The sequence below is a fragment of the Suhomyces tanzawaensis genome (genome assembly GCF_001661415.1).
Source record: "Suhomyces tanzawaensis NRRL Y-17324 unplaced genomic scaffold CANTAscaffold_2, whole genome shotgun sequence".
In the NCBI taxonomy this organism is placed as follows: Eukaryota; Fungi; Ascomycota; class Pichiomycetes; order Serinales; family Debaryomycetaceae; genus Suhomyces; species Suhomyces tanzawaensis.
In genome coordinates, this window is record NW_017963637.1 from 45,759 (window position 1) to 68,956 (window position 23,198).

The following is a 23,198-nucleotide window of genomic DNA, read 5'->3' on the forward strand; positions in this document are numbered from 1 at the left end:
AGCAGGTCACCGCCAGATCTCTTGAGGGCCGTGTGATTGACGATCCCATGAATGGTGGTCATACGGCAAGCTGGGTCAAGCTCCGCAATAGCCAGTGGGGCGCCTCCCACCGGCGGCGATGGGCCCTCTTATATATCTTATGGCATGAGCAGATTTCCGTTCGAAAGAGTAAAAAAATGGCTCTCCCAAATGCGGCTGCGATCACCGAAAAGCCTGGCCAGCGCTCGTGATGGCTAGAAGTCTAATGGGAGACACCAGGCCAGGACTTCAGCCCAGCCGGTAGCGAGGGCACGGGATAGTACTACCTGTGGTAGCTGGCGAATACGATTGCTGGTGGATTCAGCACACAATGCATCTTGGACGGAATGCCGTCAGAGTAGAATGGATGTTTCCGCGGGCGGTTGCCGGCATGGTGGCAGGGGCAGACGTCGTCTGGCCGTTGCCGAAGGAGAATGCAGAGGTGAAATAGGCTAATATTACGAAGTGTGGATGAGGTGATGCTGGTTGGTATGGAGGGAGTGGTGCGAGATGGCTTCAATAGTGGATACTGATATCAAGAATGGCTACAGTACCATTTACTGCATCCGTCCAATAGAGAATCCCCATCGTAACTCTTGTGGTGTTATGCCATCGCAATTCAGCAGGGCTGATTCCACTGCTTCCACAGATGTCAATGATGTCACCGGATTTCATTTTCTGACGTGTTCCCACAGGTTTCTCGTACATGATTCTCATGCACCCGATAAAACTATAATAGGATGTGTAATGAGCGACATGCCAGCCAGGCCACCCACACAATTCCCACTTAGGGGCGTATATATTGCCAGCATCTTTGGCTACACTGTAGCATCTGGTGGTTGCACGGTCACTCACGCGGTTGCTACCAACCACCGCTGGTCTTGCTGCTCCGGTGAATTCACATGATTGCGCAAACTCATCGGCATGCGACATCACCAGCACAGAAATAGTCCGCAGCACAGAAGTAACAAACTCATTTCACATACCAGGCACGTCACGAATTAGTCGCCAGGAAGCCGAACACAATTTGCTCCCACCTATCCACCCAAATCTGCCCTACTCACTTGATCACCACTATTCATTCTCCCTCCTAGCAGTGCACAGGTGACATAGCAAACCAGTGACCAGACTATCAGTACTCATTTCTTCCCACAAACCACCCATTCCCGCGCCATGAACTTTCCTGGCTTCGGCAGCGTGGCCCTCACTGACTGGCCCGTGATCCTCACCTCGTTCCTCCTCGCCTGGCTCGAGTTCCTCATCTCCATCATCGCACGCTTGCTTCCTCAAATAGTCATCGACTTGTGCACAGCCATAACCACCGTGTTGTACAACGCGGTGACCACCAACCCGCTCCTGTTGATCAAGAGCCAGAAGGTGGGCCACTACAACACCAACGGAGTCCTTTCAGAGGATGCCTACTACCGCATGCTCGACTTGTTGCACGCCACCAACGTCCAGGAAATGTGCCTGGTGTTCGGATACACCGTCGAGAACCGGATAGTCCGCACCAAGGACGGCTACTTGTTGACCATCCACCGCATCAGCTCCACCAGGCACACGGCTCGTGTGCCCAACGGCAAGGTGGTATACTTCCACCACGGATTGTTGATGAACAGCGAGATATGGCTCACCATGTTGGACAAGTACTCCAACTTGCCGTACGTGTTGTACGACCTCGGCTACGACGTGTGGTTGGGCAACAACAGAGGCAACAAGTACAGCCAGAAGCACTTGGTGCACAAGCTCCTGAGCGAACTGTTCTGGGACTTCAGTCTCGACGAGTTTGCGTTGTTTGACATTCCCAGTACCATCGAGTTCATTCTCAACGAGACCTCGGCAAAAAAGCTCACCTACATCGGGTTCAGCCAGGGCACTGCCCAGTCGTTCGCCAGCTTGTCGATCAACCCCCAGTTGAACCACCAGATCGACCGTATTATCGCGATTTCTCCAGCCACTACTCCCCACGGGCTCTACTCCAAGTTCCTTGACATACTCCTCAAGTCTTCACCCAACATCATGTACTTGTTGTTCTCCAGAAAGACATTGATGCCATCGGTGGTTTTCTGGCAACATATCATGTATCCTCCGTTGTACAACATCAGCATAGACATCCCCAACTATATTCTTTTCAACTGGAAATCCACCAACATCACGAAGTACCAGAAGATCAGCAGCTACGCCCACCTCTACTCTACTACATCCGTCAAGAGCGTGGTGCACTGGTTCCAGGTCATGTCGTCCAAGAACTTCCAAATGTACCACGACCTGGGCTCCAACAGGTTCACGGGGTTGAATCCAATGAGCTATCCTCTCGAGAACATTGATATTCCCATCAATTTGATTTACGGCTCCATTGACTCCTTGGTGGATATCGACGTCATGAAGGCACAATTGCCCAAGGAACATACCACCGCCCAGGCTGTGGAAAGCCACGAGCACTTGGACAACATCTGGGGCGAAGATGTGTACGACTCCGTCTTTAGCCATGTATTCCGTTACTTGGGAGAGGAAGACGTCACCACTAGGTTGTTGAAGGATAACCACGACTCGGTAAAGTTGATCGAGGACATTCTTCCCAACGACGAGGACGAGGAGACTCTCAACAACCTGCCATTGAACTACTTGAAGGCAGATGCATACCACCAGCCCACAGATACAGCGCATGTTTATTCTAGTGGAGTCAAGACAAAGCCCCACCGTAGTTTGTCTACGGGAGGCTCTGTTTTCATCTAGAAAAACAAGCACTACCTTCTGATTTACTGGCTAAGTCACAAGCATTGTGCCACCTATATAGCACTAGCTTCTACTCAATTACTAATTATTTCCAAGTTGAATATTTTGATGGACAATTCTGGTTATTTGCACTGGGGAAGCCTCCATCATCAGTATAATACGGTAGACGACACAACTGGCGCAAACCACTACCTCCAGTCAACGTAGAACTATACACTGTAGTACTTATTAGAATAACGGACCAAAGGAACCATAAACCACTACTTCTTCACCTCCAACAGTCAGGGGTGGAAAGGATCTGCCAGAAGATCCATACTTCAGTACCGGCCACTCTACTACGGAACTGTTCGCGAGTCCACCAGATTACAAGAACTGTGGATGTTTCAATCAGATAAATCCTCAAGATCGTCTGTGCCTTTGGACAGAGCTAAATGATCGAATGAAACCACTACACGAAGGCAGCTCACTAGGTAAAACTCAACACCAGCGTGATCTTGCCCCCTTTGCCCCAGCAATTCGCACCCTTAGATAGCACAATCTTGTCCCAAAAATTAGTTCCGCAGGCAGCCTGGCTAGTGATAGGCCACTTAAATTGCCCAAAATCCCCCCTAAGTGGAGATTCTAGTATCACTTCCCTCTACGCCCCGTATTTCTATCTCTTTCATGCTTTCCTGTACTGCCCAACCGTTTCCTCCTTGGTGTGGCTAGCCGGTTCTCCTTGCTAGCAGCACCACGATTCTCACTCTCCCGATGGGGAAGTCGACAGGTCGTGCCGAAGGCTATCGCACCAAATAGTGTTGCAGTTGACCTAAAAATTCTCCACTAGCTTCCATATCACCACCGTCTCCTAGCAGGACATAGCTACTGGTAGAAATGTCCCGAGCCTCCATCAACGTGTTGAGTGTATGTATGACTCTAGAGTTTTTTTTTGCGTCAAACCAGTCCCAGGCCATTACTTTACGTCTCCTCAGGTTTCACAGTATTTGCCATATTTTACATCCATTCCTGTGACGACCACGCCATAGGAACCAGCCTGATGTTTGGGAAACAACTGGCTCTGCCTGAAGCAGCCCATCCGGGGGCCATGGCCATGCCATCCAACTTGACCACCATCGCTGCTTTTGGTGGTTGCGTTTGGGTTTGCCGTGTCCCATAAACTCCAACCTCTATGGACCATCTAACATCTAGCCGAACAGCGAGTTTTTGCACGAAGACTTCCACCCAGAAGGTACGTACGATCTTACCACGCAATCCAGCATTTTCAGGCCATTCCAGCCCCGAGGCTCTATGCCTTGCACCTGCTGGGCCACCCCTACTCTAGCTACTAACAACCAGCATTGATACGAAGGATAGAACGAACCATCCCACGGTCCAATCCGTACAGCCCCTACCAAGCAAACGACCACCCTCCCCACGACCCCATTATCGATGACTTGATGAAACTAACCCCCCACAGACCGTTCATACTCCTGGAAAGACCAACAGAGCACACCGAATCCATCAACGCATACTCAGCTCGACTCCTGGAGATCTTGTACTTGCTAACAGAAGAAAAGGGTCTCGACGACAACTCCAGAATATCTATCGAGTCCATGCTCTTCGAGACCACCTCGTACATACCTACGCCGTTGGAATCCTGGACGTTTTCGTACCAGCAGTCGTTGAAGAGGCGCAAACTCAACTCGTTTTTGCCCAAGGAACATCCCGTGTACCCCAACGAGGCATTGTCCAAAATATTGATCGATAACTATTCCCAGCTTCACCGGTTTGCATCGTCGTACTTCAATTTGTCGCTTTCGTCCCACATAACAAAGTACTTGGTGGAGCTAATTTATTCGTTACAGTGTTGGGAACTTTATCACTTGATCAATATCATTCCCGATATCGAGTACTTCTTGAAGTTGATAGGTTTTGAGGTCACCCCGACCTCGTTTGGGCCCATCATCAAGCCTCCAGCAAATTACCTCAACGACGATATGTTATCAGGCCTACAATATCCATTTCCATACCCATTCTACAACTATTCCTACCATTCATTTAACTCCAAGTCCGAGGACCGGAAGTTCGATGGTATAAAGATAAATCCATACACTGGCGTCGATTTGCCACATCAAGCTTTGGCTACAGGCAAGCATCGGCGGAGATCTGAGATTGGCTCCAGACGCAAATCGGAGTCCAGGGTAAAGCAAGAATCGGGCCGTAATCCATATCTCACCCGGAGCAGGGCAAACTCGCTGCACCGAATCAACGATCCGACTGAAAGCGACATAAGTCCATCTGGATCAGAAGAGTATGACGAGGACGACGAAAATGAGGAGGACGAAGAGGAGGAAGATGAAGAGGACGGCGACCTTGATGAGTATGAAATCGCAGAACAACCTCTGAGCACGAGGTCTAGGAAAGATTCCATCGAGGCTCGTGGCACCGAGGACACCCGTTTTCCAATGTTGGAATCCAATCAAGGATCGGGATACTCGGTACAGAACAATAAACCATCGGATGTCAGCAGTAGCGAAGACGACAACGACAAATTGCTTGCAGATGCCAAGGACAAGGAACAAGACATGGGCAGCAAGGCGAGAGACGGACCTGATGATCCTACAAGCCCCCTGGTGCAGTTCCCCAGCCAGTTAAAATTCATTCAGCAATCACCCAGAAAGACCAAGGGACTCGAGGCTCAAGAGCTTCTTCTTGAAGCACAAGACGATAAAAATAAAAAGAACAAATCCAGCGTGATCCACCAGTGTCAATTGACCGACCCGACCACCTTGAGAAGGTGCCTCAAAATCTTCTACGGCAAGAACGAACTCTTGAGACACCAAGAGTTTGTGCATGCCACCAAAAAGAAGATCTACAAGTGCATCTACTGCTCGAGAAACAACTCGAAAATCCAGAGCTATCCCCGCCACGACTCGTTGGCAAGACATATCCGCCGTAAGCATGGGGTCACGGGAAAGGAAAACAAGATGGCTGTCAACTACGCCAAAGAGAACGTGGAGGTTATCGACGACCCCAACGCGTTGGTCACCAAGCAGCACCACTTTGGCAAGCCACTTCCACATCCGCAGTACTTAAACCTGGACTTCACCATCAAGCCTGGCTATGCCGGCTTTTTGCTGTTCAGTTCCAAGGACACAAAGCCCCCTTCTCCCACGGCAAAAAACAGAGTGGTTGACGTGATAAGCCAACCACTGGCAGACTCTGGGGCCCTCCAAGATGCCCAGGGTGACGAAGAATCGCCTACTGGCAGTGCTGGCTTCCAGTCGTTCAGGGTGGGAGGAGGCCACGACGGGAGCAATTCGAACCAGCTCGTGGCTGGGGAATCGGTAGACACATTGCCTGCGGATGCCAACCAGCCTGTTACCATTGCGCCTGAGCCTGAAGCCACTCCCAAATCTCAGCAGCCACCCGTGCCAGAACCCAGCCCCAGAGCCCCCTAGCTGGAGCCTGGGATCCCGAGACCGGAACCGACGCACGTGACAACTGACTCACGTGCCGCCAATAACGTGACCACCTCTTTACATAGGCCTAATCTACGTCCCCCACCGCCATGCCCCAAAACCGGCCAATCGTTGACGGGCCCCTCGCTACAATTTGGTTGCAAAATCGTGACACAAAACCCCCGCCGGAGCCGGGTAACTTCGCCAAATGGGGAAGGTCGTGCGAGCATGTCGTGTCTCCACCCAGCCACAAAATTTTATTGCAGTCACCAACGGCCAGGTGGGATTTTTACAGCATTTCCACCAGGCCGTTTCTACCCTTACGTCTCCGTCTCCCACTCCAAAGGAACCCCGGCATCCTTACGGCTCCACTCCTCCAGGAAGCGCCGCCAAAATCTCCTCCCACCCCCTCAATCCGTCCGGTTCCCCGCCCTCACACCCAATTGCTAACTAAGCGCTGTTTGTAATAGTAATCTGGCAGCAAATCATCCTGTCTGTGCCCCCCCCTGGTTCTAGTTTCGGCTCCCAGCACCACCATACCTTGCTATATACAGCTGCCGCTTTCCACTCTGGCTAAAAACTTACTTCCAATCCCGGATTAAGACTCCCAGCTTGCCCCTTTATTTTTTTTGCCGTTAACAACTTCACCATGAACGGAGCCCCCATGCATTCATTATATCAATTTGCTGGCCACAGCCCAATACAGCAGCACAGAGGCCAGCAGGATAGAGTCCCCTCCGTGCAACTGGGTCCCCCAGTATTGCCGCTGGCCCTGTCGTCAGTGCACCCCCATGGCCCTATGCACCTGCTACAACACTTGCACCTGCACTTGCAACAACACCAACAGCTGCAGCAACCCCAGCAGCTGCAGCAGCCCCAAACACACCAGCTTCTGCATCATGGTCCCCAGCTCTCCCAATTTCCCCAACTTCTGCATCTGCAAATTCTGCACTTATCTCACCAACAACTCGTGGCCCATCAGCACCCATCCCAGCACCCTCAACATCACTCTCAGTTACAGAGCCATCGTCCCATATACCATTCTCCTCCAAATTACTCAATTTCACATTTTGCAGCTAATGTTGCACCTTTACCCCCTAGAATACCTTCCACCGAAAAAGACGTTACCAGGTATCAAACCGAATTGGAGTCATTGCCAATAGGCGAAACCGTTAAAATTTTAACTACAGTGGCTCCAACGGGCATCAGGGAGTATAACGAACACTTATTTAAGATTGCAACCCTATTGTTCAATATGAAACTGGATTCTGCTGACAATATTGCCTCATTGAAAAAGACATACTACGACTTGATAGATGATCTTGATAAGTACATCAACTATGAAGATCCTATTGAGTCCCAGTTGCATTTATTGATTGAAAGAAATTTCGATATATTCATAAAGATCTCTACGAACCACAAGGACGTCGACGTATCAACAAGAACAATTAGATTCTTGACCAACATTATAATGAATTTAAATTATTGGGAGGTGTACAATTTGTTGTCATGGAAGCCTGCAATTTATCACTTTTTGTCAATTATTCAATTTGACTTGAACGAATGTTACTACAGGTTTATTAATGACTATTCAAAGTTTAATTACAAGAAGATGGCACAACCAGTCCCATCATCCGAAAAGGCAAGTGCATTAAGAGTGGCAAGGAAAGCAAGACGTGCTGCAGCCGCCCAAAGAGGGTTGGAAAACGATTATAGAGGAGAATCCCCAGATTCTGATAATTCGTCAATTGGGACCAACGATGATGATTCAAGCTCACACACTCCAACAGGAATGTATCCTCAAAATCATGAATATCGTGAGCATGACAAATTTGTATCTGAATCTTTGTCGGGCTTGACACCTAAGGAAAAGAAGAAGATACGCGTGGATGCAAAATTGGCAGCTCATAAGATAATAAAGAAGACCACAGCATTAAAGCAATCTACCAAATCATCCAATTATGACCCAGATGTAGTACACGAGTGTCAATTGCCTTCACCAGACGAACCACACAAGGTTTGCTTACGTCGGTTCTCCAGAAAATACGAGTTGATAAGGCATCAAGAGACCGTTCACTCAAAGAAAAAGAAGTTATTCAAATGTTATGTTTGTGTTAAACAAAATCCACTGGTCGGTCCAAGGATATTCACCAGACATGATACACTCGCCAAACACATTAGGGTAAATCACAAGATATCTGGTAAGGAAGCGAAGGCAGAGGTTGCTTATTCGAAGAAACATGCAGAAGTTGTCGAAGAAGGCGACATCACTGTACATGTTGGTAGAAGAAAGACTAAGGTCGACTTCGAGTTGAGAGCACACATGGAAAAGAAAAAGATGGCGAAAGAATCGCCCGACATGGATGATTCAGGATTCTTAGATACCAATAGCGAGCTAGACTCAGGTGATGAAGAAGTTGTCTTCAATAACTAAGACCAGAATCTTCAATTCTAATAACGTATTTATTTCTATCCAAGCTTTGGGCTTGGAATTTTGACAATCTATACATTGACATTTAATGAATATTACACTGTATCACAAACTTGAGCTTTATTAATACATATGGGAACAAATCGAAAGAGATCAAGCACGCTTCTCGAACTCTTGTTGAGCCAAGATAGCCTGTTTGATCTCTTCATCAACATCAGCGAAAATCTCTTTTGGAATATCCTTCAATCCTGTGATCTTCTTCCTGATATCAGGGTAGGTAAATTTTATATCATTAGTAATAAAAGTGCCCGAGCTTGATATCACCGATTTCTTTGTCTTTGTTGGTTGAGTTAAGGCTGGGAAGAAAGTTTGATTAGTATACAAGTCCTTAATTCCTCTGTTATACAGCTGTATTCTTCCATTCAACAATTTCTTGTTGAAATCTTTAGTTTGCTGAGCCATTTGATACATCCATGTTGGGTCAGTTTGATAACTTATCAATGGGGTAGATATAACGGGAGTAGAGCCTCCATTGGAACCAGGTTCGCCGATCAAACCATTCTTGTTACCGTATAATTCGAGTGGATCGGCATATGCACCAGGAACATCACCATTCTTGATAGCACGCTCTTCCCAGAAGTCATCGATGACTTTCTTACCGTTTCTGAGTACCTTGGCACCAAATTCTCTGAAAATTGATCTGGCAGCCACCAAATTTACCGACCTACCCTTGTAGGAGTTTGGAATCAATCCACGATCTATTAAGTCAGCCTTTTCTTCTTCTGTGCAAGTCTTTTTGAAAAGGTATCTATGAGTTTTGAACAATAAGTATGAGTCTCTGAAACCCACTAACCTGGCAGGATCGGTGGAAATCATGTACAATTTTCTCCCCAGATTGAGGACGGTAAAAGTTTTGTTGCGGTACTCTCTATCTCCCACCAAGTAGCCGTCGCTGTCAACCTTTTCCTTACCTTTGGGATCTTCATCATCCATCACAACTTCGTCGTCTTTAACGTTGATGGGGTTTCCGTCTTCGTCGAAGGCTCCCTCTTCGGAAAACATCACTTCAAGCTTCTTTCTTCCTCTCTTCTTGGGCACTTTCTTGATGATCGTCTTCTTCTGTGTGGTGGTACCTTTCTCGTTTTTCACTTCTTCTTCCACTTCCTCTTCCTCTTCCTCATCCTCTTCTCCATCTATTTCGCCCTCGGACTCCTCAATCGGCTCTTCTTCTTCAGCTTTTCTTTTTGTTCCACGACTGGCTGCTGCCTTGCTTTCATCTTCAAAGTCGACATCCTCATCGATGTTATCTTTGCTTCTGTCGGCCTCGTCATACTCTCCGTCGTCCCCATCCGACTCTATATCCAACCCAGAGAAATTGGTGCGGTTCTTACGCGTCGCTCTTGGTGAATTCTCTACGTCAGACAGCTCGTGTTTCACTTTGGACTTGGACATGTTGATGATGGTGTGCTTGAATCTCCGGATCTCGAAATGTTTGTGCGAGAGGGTCGTGCGCGTACATGTTCCAGAGTTGTATTTTTGTTTAGCTATGGGCATGTTTAAAGGGACAATTGAAGAGGAAGGTGTATGCCCACTGTCGCTATTACTAGAAATGGTAACTAGAACGACAGGAAGGTGGATTTTCTTCTCGATAGGAGAAGAATAAGTAGGATAAATCTGTAGTCTTATCTCTAATGTTGCCCTATATACAGTGCTCACTGGTGAGATACTGCGAAAACTGTGAGTTTCTTCACTCAATATGAGTATCATTATATTTCCTAATATCATCTTTATAGGCTCCGAGCTTACATTATTGGCTTCAATTACACGTTCAGCAACAGTTTGATTTCTGAAATTTTATTTCTGTTGATGCGTTATTTATTTACAAGATATATACGCTAGTGATTGCTAGCAGTTCATTCGTTGTCCTTCTTCTCTTCAGCGGGCTTCTCGTTCTTGAATGCAGCCTTCCCATCAAGATATTTATCAAAAGCATCATTGGTCTCCGGGAATGGTCTTGGTCCAAGTAATCTGATCATGTCTTCTCTGGTGATAAATTCCTTCTTCAACAATTCTTGGGCCACCAATTCAACTTCATGTGCTTTCTCTTTCAAAAGTTCAGTACATTTGGCATGACAACCTTCAACAATTCTTTGAATCTCCTCATCAATTGTTCTATTAGTCTCATCACTGAAAGGTTTGGTCAAGTTTTCTGAGGACTGGGTGTCCGCGTAGTTTACCATACCCACCTTCTTGGACATACCAAATCTCAACACCATTGATTGGGCAATATTTGTCACTTTTTTAAAGTCATCGTGAGCTCCACTGGTGACAGAAGAAAAGTGAAGCTCTTCAGACACTCTTCCACCCAATGTCATAATCATTCTATCGTTCAACTGAAGAGTAGACATTAAATATTGGTCTGGCGGTAAGTATTGAGCATAACCCAAAGCACCTTGTCCTCTTGGAATGATGGAAACCTTCAACAATGGATGGGCATACTTCAAGTACCAACCACAAACAGCATGGCCGGCTTCGTGGTAGGCAACGATTTTTTGTTCCTCGGCGTTCAAGATTTTAGACTTCTTTTCAACACCTCCAATAACTCTTTCAATAGCTAACTCAAAGTGTCTCAAAGTCACAGCTTCGGCATTGTATCTAGCACCAATCAAAGCAGCTTCGTTACAGACGTTAGCAATGTCGGCACCAGAAAATCCTGGAGTTAAAGCAGCTAATCTACCAGGTAAATCAGTATCAATATTCTCGGCCAAAGTGATTTTCTTCAAGTGAACTTGGAAGATTTCCTTTCTGCCTTCTAATTCTGGGTTGTCGATAGAGATATGTCTATCGAATCTACCGGGTCTCATCAAAGCCTTATCAAGAATATCGGCTCTGTTGGTACCAGCTAAAACGACAACGTGGTCAGAACTCTCGAAACCATCCATTTCCACGAGCAATTGGTTCAATGTAGTTTCACGTTCATCGTTAGCTCCACTTGCATTTCCCTTCGAACGTTGCTTACCAATAGCATCAATTTCATCCACGAAAACAATACTTGGGGCATTTTCACGGGCAGTTTTGAATAAGTCACGAACTCTGGAAGCACCAACACCGACAAACATTTCCACAAATTCAGAACCAGAAACAGAGTAAAATGGAACCCCAGCTTCACCGGCAGTTGCCTTTGCAATCAAAGTTTTACCAGTACCTGGAGGACCAGACAAAATAGCACCTCTAGGGATTTTTGCTCCTAATTTTTCGTACTTTTCTGGGTTCTGCAAGAACTTGACAAATTCCATGACTTCCATCTTTGCTTCCGACATACCTGCAACATCCTTGAATCTAATTTTAACATCGGTCTCTTGGTTGAATTTCTTAGCAGTAGACTTCCCGAATCCTAATGGACCGCCCATTCCTCCCATACTGCCTGCTTTCTTAGTCATGTAAAAGATAGCACCCAAGAACAAAACAGTTGGTAAAAAGTTGGCCAATAATTTTCCAGTGCTACCTTCAGTAGTGTAGATAACTGGCACTCTGAGCTGGTCACTGATATTATAGCTATCTTGTGCTTCACGCAAACTTCTCTCGAATGTTTCGACAGAACCAATATTAAAGTAGAAGTGAGATCCCCCTTCAGCTTGTCCGAATTGGGCCTTTCCGTTTTCGTTTAGTTCAAGAACAGCTGTTCTGTTGTTAACAACGATGATCTTGGATACAAGGTTTTTGTTCAAGAACTTGGAGGTGAACTCTTGGAAACTGATTTCCTTGTTGGAGTCTGAGGACATGTTATACATGATGTAAAGCAACAAACCAATGAGGGTACCAATCTGGAAGTATTTCATTGGGGAGCCGTTGAGATTTATTTCGAACTCCATTGGCTTAGACTTGTCTGAGTCCTTTTTCGAATTGGGGCCCTTGTTTCCACTTTCGTTTGAGTTCTTGTTCGTGTTGAAGTTGAATGACTTGAAGGCGTCATCATAATTAAATTTTTTCTTTAAGTTCTCGAATTCTCTAACCAAACTTTCATAGCGAGAGTATTCGTAAGGACATAATGGGCATGTCATTCTGTCATTTCCTTCTCTGAATGGAGTCGACGACAATACGTCGAAAATTTCAAACCACCCTTGTACTGAATCCTTTTGAAGCGACAACTTTTCTGCCACTTGTCCATAAATTTCAGCTCTGTCATCTGTAGGAGTCAAGTTGACGTACTGACTCAAGAGTTTGCTCACAATCTCATTGTCGAACTTCAACTCATCCAAGAAAACGAGGTTATTAGCCAATGCATAGTAGACGTGGAAGTAAAACAAGATTTCTTGCTTCTCTATAGGCTTATGGTCGGGGTGAACTTTCTTGAACAAATCGACAATCTCTTCTATAAGTATGTCTGGATTAACGTTGGTAACTGCTCTTGGGTTGGTGGCGTAGATTTTGCACTGATCCAAAAATGAGTTTAACATAAACTTGTAAACAGTCTGATACCTTTCAATACTTTTTGCCTCCAATGGGTTCTGGACTTCGATGATAGGTGTCTTGATATTCTCATCTATGAGCTTGTTCGACTGTGCCTCAGTGATCTTGAGTTCTTGCTCGAGCAATTTAGGCTTCAATTGAAATTTCTCGAAGAATCCAGCATTGTTATAAGTATCCTTTAATTCCTTCAATTTCTTAATCTCCTTGTTCACTTGGTCATTGTCATGATGGTCCTGATGATTGTTTTTGACGAGTCTGGATGGATGGAACTGTCTTGTTGCGATGGCTATCGAAGCACGGGGACTCCTATGGGTAAGTAATGATCTCACGGATCTTTTACTTATTCCTATAGCCATGATGATGGGATTGTAGATTCGACTGAAGTGGTTGAATTTTCATTTGCCTTCAGTGAGGTAGTGGAAAAAGGTCGACTGCTACTTTGGGAAAGAAGTGCGCAAGCTAACAAAATGTTGGAATGAGAATAGGCAAGAGGTATATTGGGGACAAAAATCGCTTCTACATGATTCAATGAGCATGGACAAAAACCCTTCCTTTAGAACGATTGTATCACGTATGTGACCACAAAGATTTATTACGAAATTTTGAAATAGTTACAGGCTAGTATAGCAAAATTTGAGAAGCATGTTTTGCACTTGAAACGAACAAATCTTGAATTCATTAGAATGAGCTGATCAGTGATGTTTCAAATCTTCTTCACTCTTGACCACATCTTCATCCTTCGGTATTCTTCTGTTGGTTCCAAATATGGAGGTAACTAATGCAACACAAGCACATGCCACCCCGAAATAAAATGTATTTTGGAGTCCATCCATCAAGGAATCAAATATCTGGTTTTGAATTTCTTGAGGAAACGATTTGATTAATTTAGGAGAGTTCAAAACCTTCAGAATTTGCTCAGTGGCAAACTGTTGTTTTACTGCTTCTGGGGCATTTCTAACAATTCTAGAAACTGCGTTTCTGCTGCTTGTCTCAAAAATAACGGTAGCAAAAATAACACCAACTGCCCCTCCCAAAAACCTGGTGAAAGTCACCCAGGTAGTAACCATAATTAAAGATCCAGTCTTTTCTTTTGGCGCATTGATTTGGCATGACATAAGAGCGGATTGGAGCTGAAATCCCGTTGAAATACCAGTGGCAATCAAATATCCAATTCGAGTGCTTGTCTTAGTATCTCTCTTAATTAATGTAAGCAAGGCACTTCCTATTACCCCCATAACTCCAGAAAAAATATGGTTTGGCTTTACAAATCTTGTCTTCTTGATCAAAATACCATTTGCAACCGCTGATATAGATGCCGAAACGATTAATGGCAATAAGTCCACCCCAGATTGGAATGCACTGTGTCCCAATATCACCTGGAAGTATACAGTAAGGTAGGTCATGTCAGTCAAGAAGAATGCATAATTGAAAAAGCCAGAAGTGGATACTGAAATGATTTGGGGAATTGTGAAAATGTAACTGGCAAATAAAGGGTTCTTGGATACAAAGAAGTTATAGATCACAAATGCAACTAGGCAGATTCCTCCCAATAAGAAGCAGCATATCACAGCAGCAGACTTCCATGCAAATTCATTGCCACCGAATGTGGCTCCGAGCAAGATTAATACAACTCCTGCGATAAGGAGAATGGAGCAAATGACATCAATGGTCTTGAGCTTTTCCCATACTTTTCCAGTTGGTGGTGGGGGCCTGTAAGTAATCAAAAGCATTACTAATGCCACGCATCCAAGGGGGATATTAATGAAGAAGCACCATCTCCAAGTCACATCTGAAGTGAATGCACCACCAATAAATGGTCCCAAAACAGTTGCAATGGAATATGTTAATGCCATGAGACTGAGAGAATAACTTCTTATCGAAATTGGAACTGCTTCAGTCATGATGATCTGTGTGAGAGCTTGGACACATCCAGCACCAACACCTTGAATGACTCTTCCACCAATGAGCATGTTCATGCTCTGAGCAACGGCAGAAATGAGCGAACCGGCTTCAAATGCAATTATTCCACCTACAAGAGTCCATTTTCTCCCCAATACAATTGATAACTTTCCGTATGTTGGACAGAGTACACTAACTCCCAACATGTATGCCGAAGTCAACCAGTCAATTTTTTCAAATCCATTGAACTTATTTCCAACAGTACTGAAAATGGTAACCACAATTGTCACATCAAGTGCTGTCAAGAACACGGCCAATACACATGAAAGTAAAGTGAAATATAATCGTGGTCCTGTTATAAAGTGTTCTGTAGCTTTTGTTCCATCACCGGCATTACTTTCATAGTATTTCCCGGAACTCTCAGCCGCACTGACAGAATCTTGTGAATCATCTATTGGGAGAACGTGGATTTGTGGCTCTTCCTTAGTTGACTTTAGCTCAACATTGGAGTCGGATGTTTGATCCATATTGCCTTGAATACAGTCATATTGCTGAGAAGCTGGAAGCTTTATAAAGTGTTCATTCAATACTCTTAGTATTCGATGAACTCTTCGCACTGTAAATCTTGCGTCAATCCGCAAATCCTTCGTCTCGAAGGAGGCTAATCCCATCATGGAACATTGGATGTTTCTATTTTAAAGCTCATTCTAGCAAGAAGCAGAGTCAAGAAATAGTATCGTTCAATTGTCATATGATACGTGTGTGTGCTTGATGTGTTAAGTTCATCTGGCATTTATTCCATAATTAAGTTTCGTGAAATACGTAGTTTTTACGTGCAGATGGTTTGAATCGCCGGGACCAACCTGTGCCTCACATGTGTCTAGTTGCATGTGCCAAACAATACAATCAATTTCCCCTTATCGCAAATCACAGTTTCATCGAAGTAAAAGCTACCGAGCCTCGATTATGTTCTTGCAGGTTGTATCACTACAGCTATAACATCCACTTAAACAAGCCGAGTTTGACCTCCCCAAAGCATCTCGACAATTTTAATAGAGTTGTGACAGTGTGTTATTTTTACCTATGATTAAGGCACAACAAAAAATAATGCGGACGTAAGATTGAAGCGACTCTTGGGAATACGCGATGTGAGCACTTAGAGTTTTTTTTTCCATCTCCACAATGCTGCAGGATCAGGCTGTCGATCCCTTTCCTTCATTAAGAAGCAGGTGACCAGCATTATTGAAACTGTGGTCCAATTTAGCGGCGCATGTGACACATTTCGCAAATATTTTTTAAATCCTCGGCAATTCTAACAGCTACAACTTACACTAAATATGGTGAAAATGGATAGATCTATACCAAACATGTGACTCTTTTTAGTAAGCACTTATTGATTACTTAGATTTGGATATTACTCAACTTAATCTCCTTATCTCTTTTCTCGAAGAATATCCTGATCTTTGGGTATGCGACAATTGGTTGCGAAAGTGCAACATACAAGAGCTGTTGCTGCGCAGCATTCTCCAAAAATGAAAGCCTTTCTTATAGATTCCATCAATTTGTCAAGTATTTGTTCCTGAATATAAGGTGGGAAATTATTTATCTGTTCTGGAGAACTGAGTATTTGCAGCGGATTTACTGTGGAAAACTGATCTTGAATTGAGTAAGGGGCATTCAAGATAACCTTAGTTATTGCATTTTTGCTCGCAGTCTGAAAAATTACCGTTGCGACAATCACACCTACTGAGCCACCCAAAAATCTCATGAAGGTTGCCCAAGTGGTTACTGAGATCAATGATCCAGTCAAATCTCGTGGTGCTTTAAGTTGGCAGGAAAGAATGGTGCTTTGGATCTGAAAACCAACTGAAATACCAGTAATGATCAAGAATCCGATCCGTGTACCAACCTTGGTGTGCCTATCCAATAATAGTAGAACCCCACAACCAATCACCCCCATCACTCCGGAAAATACATAATATGGCTTGACAAGTCTAGTGACCTTTATGAGTACTCCATTTACCACTGCAGAAATTGCGGCAGAAATAATCAAAGGTAATAGATCTATTCCAGATTGAAAGGAGTCATGATTGAAAATTACTTGGAAGTAAACGGTAATATACGTGATGTTACCCAAGAAAAATGCGTAGTTGAAAAAGCCTGATAATGATGCAAACAATATCTGGGGAATACTAAATATGAACTTGGCAAATAATGGGTTCCTTGATGCAATAAAATTGTATAGTGCGAATGCAATAAGCGAGAATCCTCCACATAAATAACAAACTATCACAGCTGCTGATAGCCAGGGGTACTGATTTCCTCCAAAGCTGGTAGCGATCAATACCAACACTAGCCCGAATATGAGTAAGACACTACACCATATATCTATGGTTTTTATTTTGTCCCTTATTCTTCCGGTTGGTTTAGGGGGATGGGAGCTGAAGACAAGAATAAAAAATGCAAGTCCTCCAATTGGAAGATTGATGTAAAAGCACCATCTCCACGACACATGACTGGTGAAGGCACCGCCTATGAATGGACCCAAAACGCTTGCCAACGAGAATGAAATGGCCATCATGCTTAGTGAATAGCTTCTAATGGATATGGGCACTGATTCCGTAATTATGATACTGGTAATTGCTTGTATACAGCCAGCACCTATTCCTTGAATGACTCTTCCGCCAATGAGCATGTTCATGCTATTGGATAACCCTGAGATCAAAGACCCGATCTCAAATATGATTATACCACACATGAGTGTCGACTTACGCCCGAATACGATGGACACCTTCCCATATGTTGGACATAGTACACACATCGGCAACAAAAACGCTGATGTCAACCAGTCGATTCTGTCGAACCCATCGAACTTGTTCCCCACGGTAGTGAATATAGTAACCACAATAGTCAGATCCAATGCTGTTAAAAATAAGTTTATCAAACACGAGGTTAATGTTAGATACAACAGAGCTCCGGTGAGATAGTGGTCGGTAGATTTAGTTCCATCACCAGCATTGCTCTCGTAGTATTTATCATTGATCAATTCTAGCACTACCGACTCTTCGTCAACGATTTCAGCTTTCTTCTTCTGTGTATTATCGGATTCAGGTCCAGGAAGCAGGGGTCCAAAATGGAATTCTGATGAAGAATCCATTTGTGCTGAAGTTGCAATCCAAATCCTTTACTTATGTAATATGTTCTGTATTGCACATGGCGATTTAAGCTGCATGAACTCCGCACTTCAAGTCAAATAATGATGTGCATGACAGTTTCCTCATTTGGAAAAACCAGACCGCCAGTGAGATGCAAAGAAGAATAGACAACTAGATACTATACAGAAAGTTTGGTTGAGTTGGGGCCCAACATTTTGAGAGCAGATGCAAGACGTAGTAGATCAATACAAGAAGCAGAACTCCCAAGGGTGGCAGGTGAGGATGCTATTTCAAGAGTCTGTTGCGTTGATCTGCACTAGCTAAATGTGCAAGATTCAAAACTAATCTAGATCTACCCACTAAAATTGTTTAGACGCTAATCGGGTAATAGTAATGGGCTAGATCCTGGATTCACGTGTTTTCTCACATGAGGTTGTGCAAACAGTTGGATTAGGTAAGCCTTGGTCCACATCTAGCTCTGGACTCGCTGCAGACGCGTGCGCATGCAATTTATGCCACATGTCTAATTATTATTTGGGACAGACCTTACACACACATCTGAATATCTAACAGTATTTTAAAATCTATTTATAATATAACTTGAAGAGAAACGAAATCGTAAAAATGTAGTGAAAGAAGAAAATGCCCCAGTTTAAACCATGCCCGAAATGCATAAAGAAGTAGCCCACACTAGTTCCACAATTTGAAATGAGTGGTGATGGGTCTGTGATCACTGAAGTGGTAGTTGTTGTACAAGTTGTCAAGCACCTCATGGCCAATAACTCTGACCTTGCTACCATCCGAATTGGAATTGGCAGGGGCCCAAATGAAATCGATATTACTTTGTTGTGCGTCTGGAGCGAATCCACTGTAAGTGAACAAATTCTCGTTGTAGAGGTTGTAAGCCACAGTGTTGGTGTCAACCAAATCGGTCTTCAAGGTATTGTAGGAGATGTCGGTGTCGAGAGAATTGAAATCTCCACTCAAGAATGTGTGGAAGTCATTTGGAATCTCCTTGATGTAAGTCAAGATTTGGTTGGCACTGAATTTACGAGCATCAGCGGACTTTTGGTCGAAGTGAGTATTGAAGTAGTTGACGGTTTTGCCCGAGCTAATGTGCTCCAAGGTGGTCATAGTAACGATTCTCTTGGTTGCAGCGCCCGGGTAAATACTGGGCTTATCAGGAGTGGCGCTCAACCACTTGGTAGTGGAATTGAGCAATTTCCATTCCTTCTTTTTGTAGATAATTGGTGAGTATTCCCCAGCTTTATTTCCGTCGTCTCTGCCAATACCGTAGTGGACCCATTCGTCGTCGTTGCCGTCATTAAGACCAGCGAGGACATCATCTAACTGATTGTACAAACATTCCTGTAAACCGACGAGAGTAGGGTACTGCAGGTCTCTGGACTTGATTGCGTCAACCACGCCCTGCTTTCTGTCGCTCCAAGGTTGTTCGCCTGGTTGTCTCTTTCTGGCACCAGAGTAACGAACGTTGTTGGAATATATTCTGAACTCGAAATCACCATCTTCCTCACGTTTTGCAACCGACAATCTGTCCAGTAAGTCTAGATGGATTCCTTGGGTATAATGGATGAAAGCACCAATTCCCAAGAGTGCGAGAACTGATATGAATATAGTGGACACCTGTTTGGATATTTTAGTCATGGTCGACCTGGAGAAAAGCTTGTTCACTGCTCAAACTTCCAGGAAGCCGCCGGCGTATTTATACCTTCACCAGTTCGCCCCAGCGGTACCTTGGGCAGCCACCGGGGCTTTTGAAACAACCTGAACGCCTCGAAATAGAATTATTTCTCCAGGCCATGTGTGCACATTCGGGATCAACTCTAAAAATAACCGTACGGTCCGCTCTAGCTGGTGCCGACATCCAATCCTAATACGACGGATAGCTGATAATTGATATGTAACGGTTGTGATCCCAGCCTAATTCCTCAGTAGTCATAAATATACGTGATCGGATAGACTTCATGAGGCGGTATCGAGCGCCTACCCCATGTGGCTCCGTGGGACAAAGCTGCCTCGATTATGCGATGCGTCCTTATTAAAGTTGTCCCGACTATCCTTCGGTGTTTCATCCGAAAGACACCATGCTTGGGGAAGGGGGGATGACAAGGAGCCCCGTGCTCGGGTACAACTGTGGTTTGGTGCATTTATCCCGTTGCAAGGTTGGAGCTTCTGGTGATCAGGGCCAACGTGGTTCAAGGAGTCTACACGTGTGGGTCTAGAGCGATGGCATTAGTTCATGACATGCTTCAACAGCCCGGATTATTCGACAGAAAGATTTTGGCCGTCCCATAAATAGCACCGGCACCCCAGCATGTACATGTACGGTTGAGACCCGCATCCAACTCAAAATAAGGAGCGACGTAATTAATATCGCGCAAAATTCCGATGAGATACGAGCGCCGCGGTAGCGAGCATCGTAAATTTCTGTCATTATATTTTCGTAGAGACACACCTCAGCCAAGACTTTTAGCAAACCGTTTTTATTGCAGCATCGGTCCGATCTAGTAATAGCGTTATTGGTGTCTATGGAAGCACTTTTACGATGCTGCTTCGATGGTGTGGTCGTACCAGCAGTACACGAGACTCTGAAACCGCCCATTTTCTTAAAGCTCCCACATTCAGGTGAGGCGAGCTATTTTTAGCCGTCTAAGCCAGCGTATCGGACCACGCAGAAGATCCATTACGGCACTACTCCTAAATTTAGTGTCATCAGCACGATATCGAGAACGAAAGCTAATTTCATCTGTGTCCATCTACATATGGTGGCCTCCGTATGTGTCTAGGGACACGAGACTGTTTCTTGCGGGTCAACCGGGTTCTAACCGGGTCTAGGGCTTCACATCCCGGCTTCACATACCTTAAGTAGACAGCCTCAAACGGGAAAAATGGCTCAGATATGGCAGTATTCTGGGCCCCGCTAGACGGCTCGGACTTGCGGCTGACTCGGTTATATGGTCACAAGAGAGGTGGCGAAACTAGGGGTCTAGGCTTCTTATTGGTGCCCGCGGTTCTGATCCATGAATGTGAAATCCAATTCGCAGCGAAGGTTAAGAAGTATCAGAATTCCAGAAGAGACCCAACTGGGCATTTGGCATCAGTATCTTTAACTTAATCGTAATAATAGTGCTGAGTAGTTTTCCGGTATGCATTAGATAATACCATACTTAAACCAACACCATACAACGAAAAGCGAATGGTTCAGTGTACCAGATACTGGAGATGTCAAAGAGAGAAACTGGTAGAAATTTTCCATAGTTTTGCAATGAGTCCGAGGGGTATATCTTCAAATAAAGCGTTGGTTCTTCTGGAAACACAACCTTAACCGGAGAGATTATCCAGAACCATATCACCACTTGGAAATTATGGATTTTAGACAACTTCTAAATTGAAATCTGGAACCTACTGCACTTCCTAATTCAACACCTGGAACAGAATCGTGCATAAAGCTGGGGCCCTGTTGATTCACAACATAAAAAATGTACTTCGCATGGCCGAAATAATGTGGAGGCATAATTTTATGACTGCCACAAGATGCTATTGATAAATGTGTTGACTAATCATTCTACAGTTCAACCAGAGCTATAATCACCTTGAGGCATTGGCTGATACTTTCAAAAGATCGTTAATTTGTGATAATTCTCGAAACCCATGGTACGCGTTTCTCGACTGATTCGGCCCTTCCTACCTCCCCTGACATATTACTAGACACATGTCAGATCCAATCAACCATCCCACCTTGAATCCAACTATCACTCCTACCCAAAGGGCCCTGTCTGGGTACATTCTAATCCCCTCCGCTGAACGGAACTAATTCCGCCAAGATCGGTGCTCACGTGATGGTCCCCGATAACAGCTCCCCTCCTCGGTGATCTCCGGCGCTTATCACTGAGCGACTAACCATAAAAACCCAACCATTTCCTGTTGGTACCCTCCACACTCCACCATGGCCAAAATCCTCACCGAACAAGAATTCAACGCACAAATCGTCTACAACTACACTGATGTCATTGGTGAAAAGGTGGGCGGCAAAGTATTGCTGTTCAGCGATGAATGGTTTGCTGCCGCTGACAACTTGATCAAGCCAAAGGCTGCCATTAGAGACGCCACTCGTTTCACCCATGCAGGTGCGTGGTACGATGGCTGGGAGACCAGAAGACACAACACTGCTGAGGCTGACTACGTCATTTTCAAGCTTGGGGTCTCGTCTGCCCGTTTGATTGGTACCGAAGTTGACACTGCATTCTTCAATGGTAACCACGCCCCACACATTTCAGTGGAAGCTATCCAGAAATTGGATGGTGACGACTTGAGCTCGGTCCAGGAGTCCGAGTGGGAGTCTGTGATCCCCAAGACTGAATGTGGACCTTCCCAGAGACACTTCTTCACCAGAGAGACCCTCACTGAAAAGAACTACACCCACGCAAGATTGAGAATGTACCCCGATGGAGGAATTGCCCGTTTCAGATTGTACGGAGCCGTGATCCCCATCCAACCCCAGGCCAAGGACACCGTGTTGGACTTGGCCTCCGTCAACAACGGAGGAGTGGCCATCAAGGTTTCCGACCAGCATTTCGGTTCTGCCGACAACTTGCTTCTTCCAGGCAGGGGCCACGACATGTCTGACGGCTGGGAAACCACCAGATCGAGAACCCCTGGCCATGTGGACTGGGTGGTCATCAGATTGGGTGCTTCTACCAACATCAAGCAGGTAGTGGTGGACACGGCACACTTCAGAGGCAACTTCCCACAAAAGGTCAACGTCAAGGCCATCTCGGTCACTGACGAGACCCAGATCCCCAGTCACGACTCCAGCGCCTGGGAGGTCTTGGTGGGCGACTCCAAAACTGGTCCTGACCAGGAGCACACCTTTGATGTCGACAACTCCAAGGCATTTTCTCATGTGTTGTTGACCATGATCCCCGATGGAGGCATCAAGAGAGTCAGGGTCTTGGGAACCATTGCAAACTAAGCCAGGCCAGTCCTGCGTGTATTTAGCATCTAAGATAGGTAGGCTCGACCTCCTGT

The 23,198-nt window shown here is 45.1% G+C and overlaps 10 protein-coding genes across 10 annotated transcripts; 5 read left to right on the forward strand and 5 right to left on the reverse strand.

Annotated features, from left to right (window-relative positions):
• Positions 1–769: 769 nt before the first annotated feature.
• Positions 770–3,001, forward strand: CANTADRAFT_24998 (uncharacterized protein). The gene has a single exon (XM_020207286.1). The coding sequence runs from the start codon at positions 1,192–1,194 to the stop codon at positions 2,752–2,754; it is 1,563 nt and encodes a 520-aa protein (XP_020065581.1). The 5' UTR covers positions 770–1,191; the 3' UTR covers positions 2,755–3,001.
• Positions 3,002–3,950: 949 nt separating this feature from the next.
• Positions 3,951–6,320, forward strand: CANTADRAFT_25001 (uncharacterized protein). The gene has a single exon (XM_020207287.1). The coding sequence runs from the start codon at positions 4,191–4,193 to the stop codon at positions 6,192–6,194; it is 2,004 nt and encodes a 667-aa protein (XP_020065582.1). The 5' UTR covers positions 3,951–4,190; the 3' UTR covers positions 6,195–6,320.
• CANTADRAFT_150719 (uncharacterized protein) lies at positions 6,312–6,746 on the forward strand. Its single transcript, XM_020206330.1, has one exon. It carries the CDS (start codon positions 6,403–6,405, stop codon positions 6,646–6,648), a length of 246 nt encoding a protein of 81 aa, XP_020065583.1. The 5' UTR covers positions 6,312–6,402; the 3' UTR covers positions 6,649–6,746.
• FGR15 (Fgr15p) lies at positions 6,457–8,736 on the forward strand. The gene has a single exon (XM_020207288.1). The coding sequence runs from the start codon at positions 6,844–6,846 to the stop codon at positions 8,626–8,628; it is 1,785 nt and encodes a 594-aa protein (XP_020065584.1). The 5' UTR covers positions 6,457–6,843; the 3' UTR covers positions 8,629–8,736.
• Positions 8,737–8,739: 3 nt separating this feature from the next.
• NPL6 (Npl6p) lies at positions 8,740–10,082 on the reverse strand. The gene has a single exon (XM_020207289.1). The coding sequence runs from the start codon at positions 10,075–10,077 to the stop codon at positions 8,779–8,781; it is 1,299 nt and encodes a 432-aa protein (XP_020065585.1). The 5' UTR covers positions 10,078–10,082; the 3' UTR covers positions 8,740–8,778.
• Positions 10,083–10,443: 361 nt separating this feature from the next.
• CANTADRAFT_25004 (m-AAA protease subunit) lies at positions 10,444–13,472 on the reverse strand. Its single transcript, XM_020207290.1, has one exon. The coding sequence runs from the start codon at positions 13,449–13,451 to the stop codon at positions 10,539–10,541; it is 2,913 nt and encodes a 970-aa protein (XP_020065586.1). The 5' UTR covers positions 13,452–13,472; the 3' UTR covers positions 10,444–10,538.
• A 315-nt stretch (positions 13,473–13,787) lies between these two features.
• CANTADRAFT_47686 (MDR family MFS transporter) lies at positions 13,788–15,521 on the reverse strand (the record flags this gene model as incomplete). The annotated part of the gene is made up of 1 exon (XM_020209491.1): positions 13,788–15,521. The coding sequence occupies one exon, from the start codon at positions 15,519–15,521 to the stop codon at positions 13,788–13,790; it is 1,734 nt and encodes a 577-aa protein (XP_020065587.1).
• Positions 15,522–16,426: 905 nt separating this feature from the next.
• On the reverse strand, positions 16,427–18,151 carry CANTADRAFT_20058 (MDR family MFS transporter; the record flags this gene model as incomplete). Its single annotated transcript, XM_020206512.1, has 1 exon — positions 16,427–18,151. The coding sequence occupies one exon, from the start codon at positions 18,149–18,151 to the stop codon at positions 16,427–16,429; it is 1,725 nt and encodes a 574-aa protein (XP_020065588.1).
• Positions 18,152–18,839: 688 nt separating this feature from the next.
• Positions 18,840–19,814, reverse strand: CANTADRAFT_4501 (uncharacterized protein; the record flags this gene model as incomplete). The annotated part of the gene is made up of 1 exon (XM_020209170.1): positions 18,840–19,814. The coding sequence occupies one exon, from the start codon at positions 19,812–19,814 to the stop codon at positions 18,840–18,842; it is 975 nt and encodes a 324-aa protein (XP_020065589.1).
• Positions 19,815–22,116: 2,302 nt separating this feature from the next.
• Positions 22,117–23,142, forward strand: CANTADRAFT_88404 (allantoicase; the record flags this gene model as incomplete). The annotated part of the gene is made up of 1 exon (XM_020211447.1): positions 22,117–23,142. One exon carries the CDS (start codon positions 22,117–22,119, stop codon positions 23,140–23,142), a length of 1,026 nt encoding a protein of 341 aa, XP_020065590.1.
• Between the last annotated feature and the right edge of the window lie 56 nt (positions 23,143–23,198).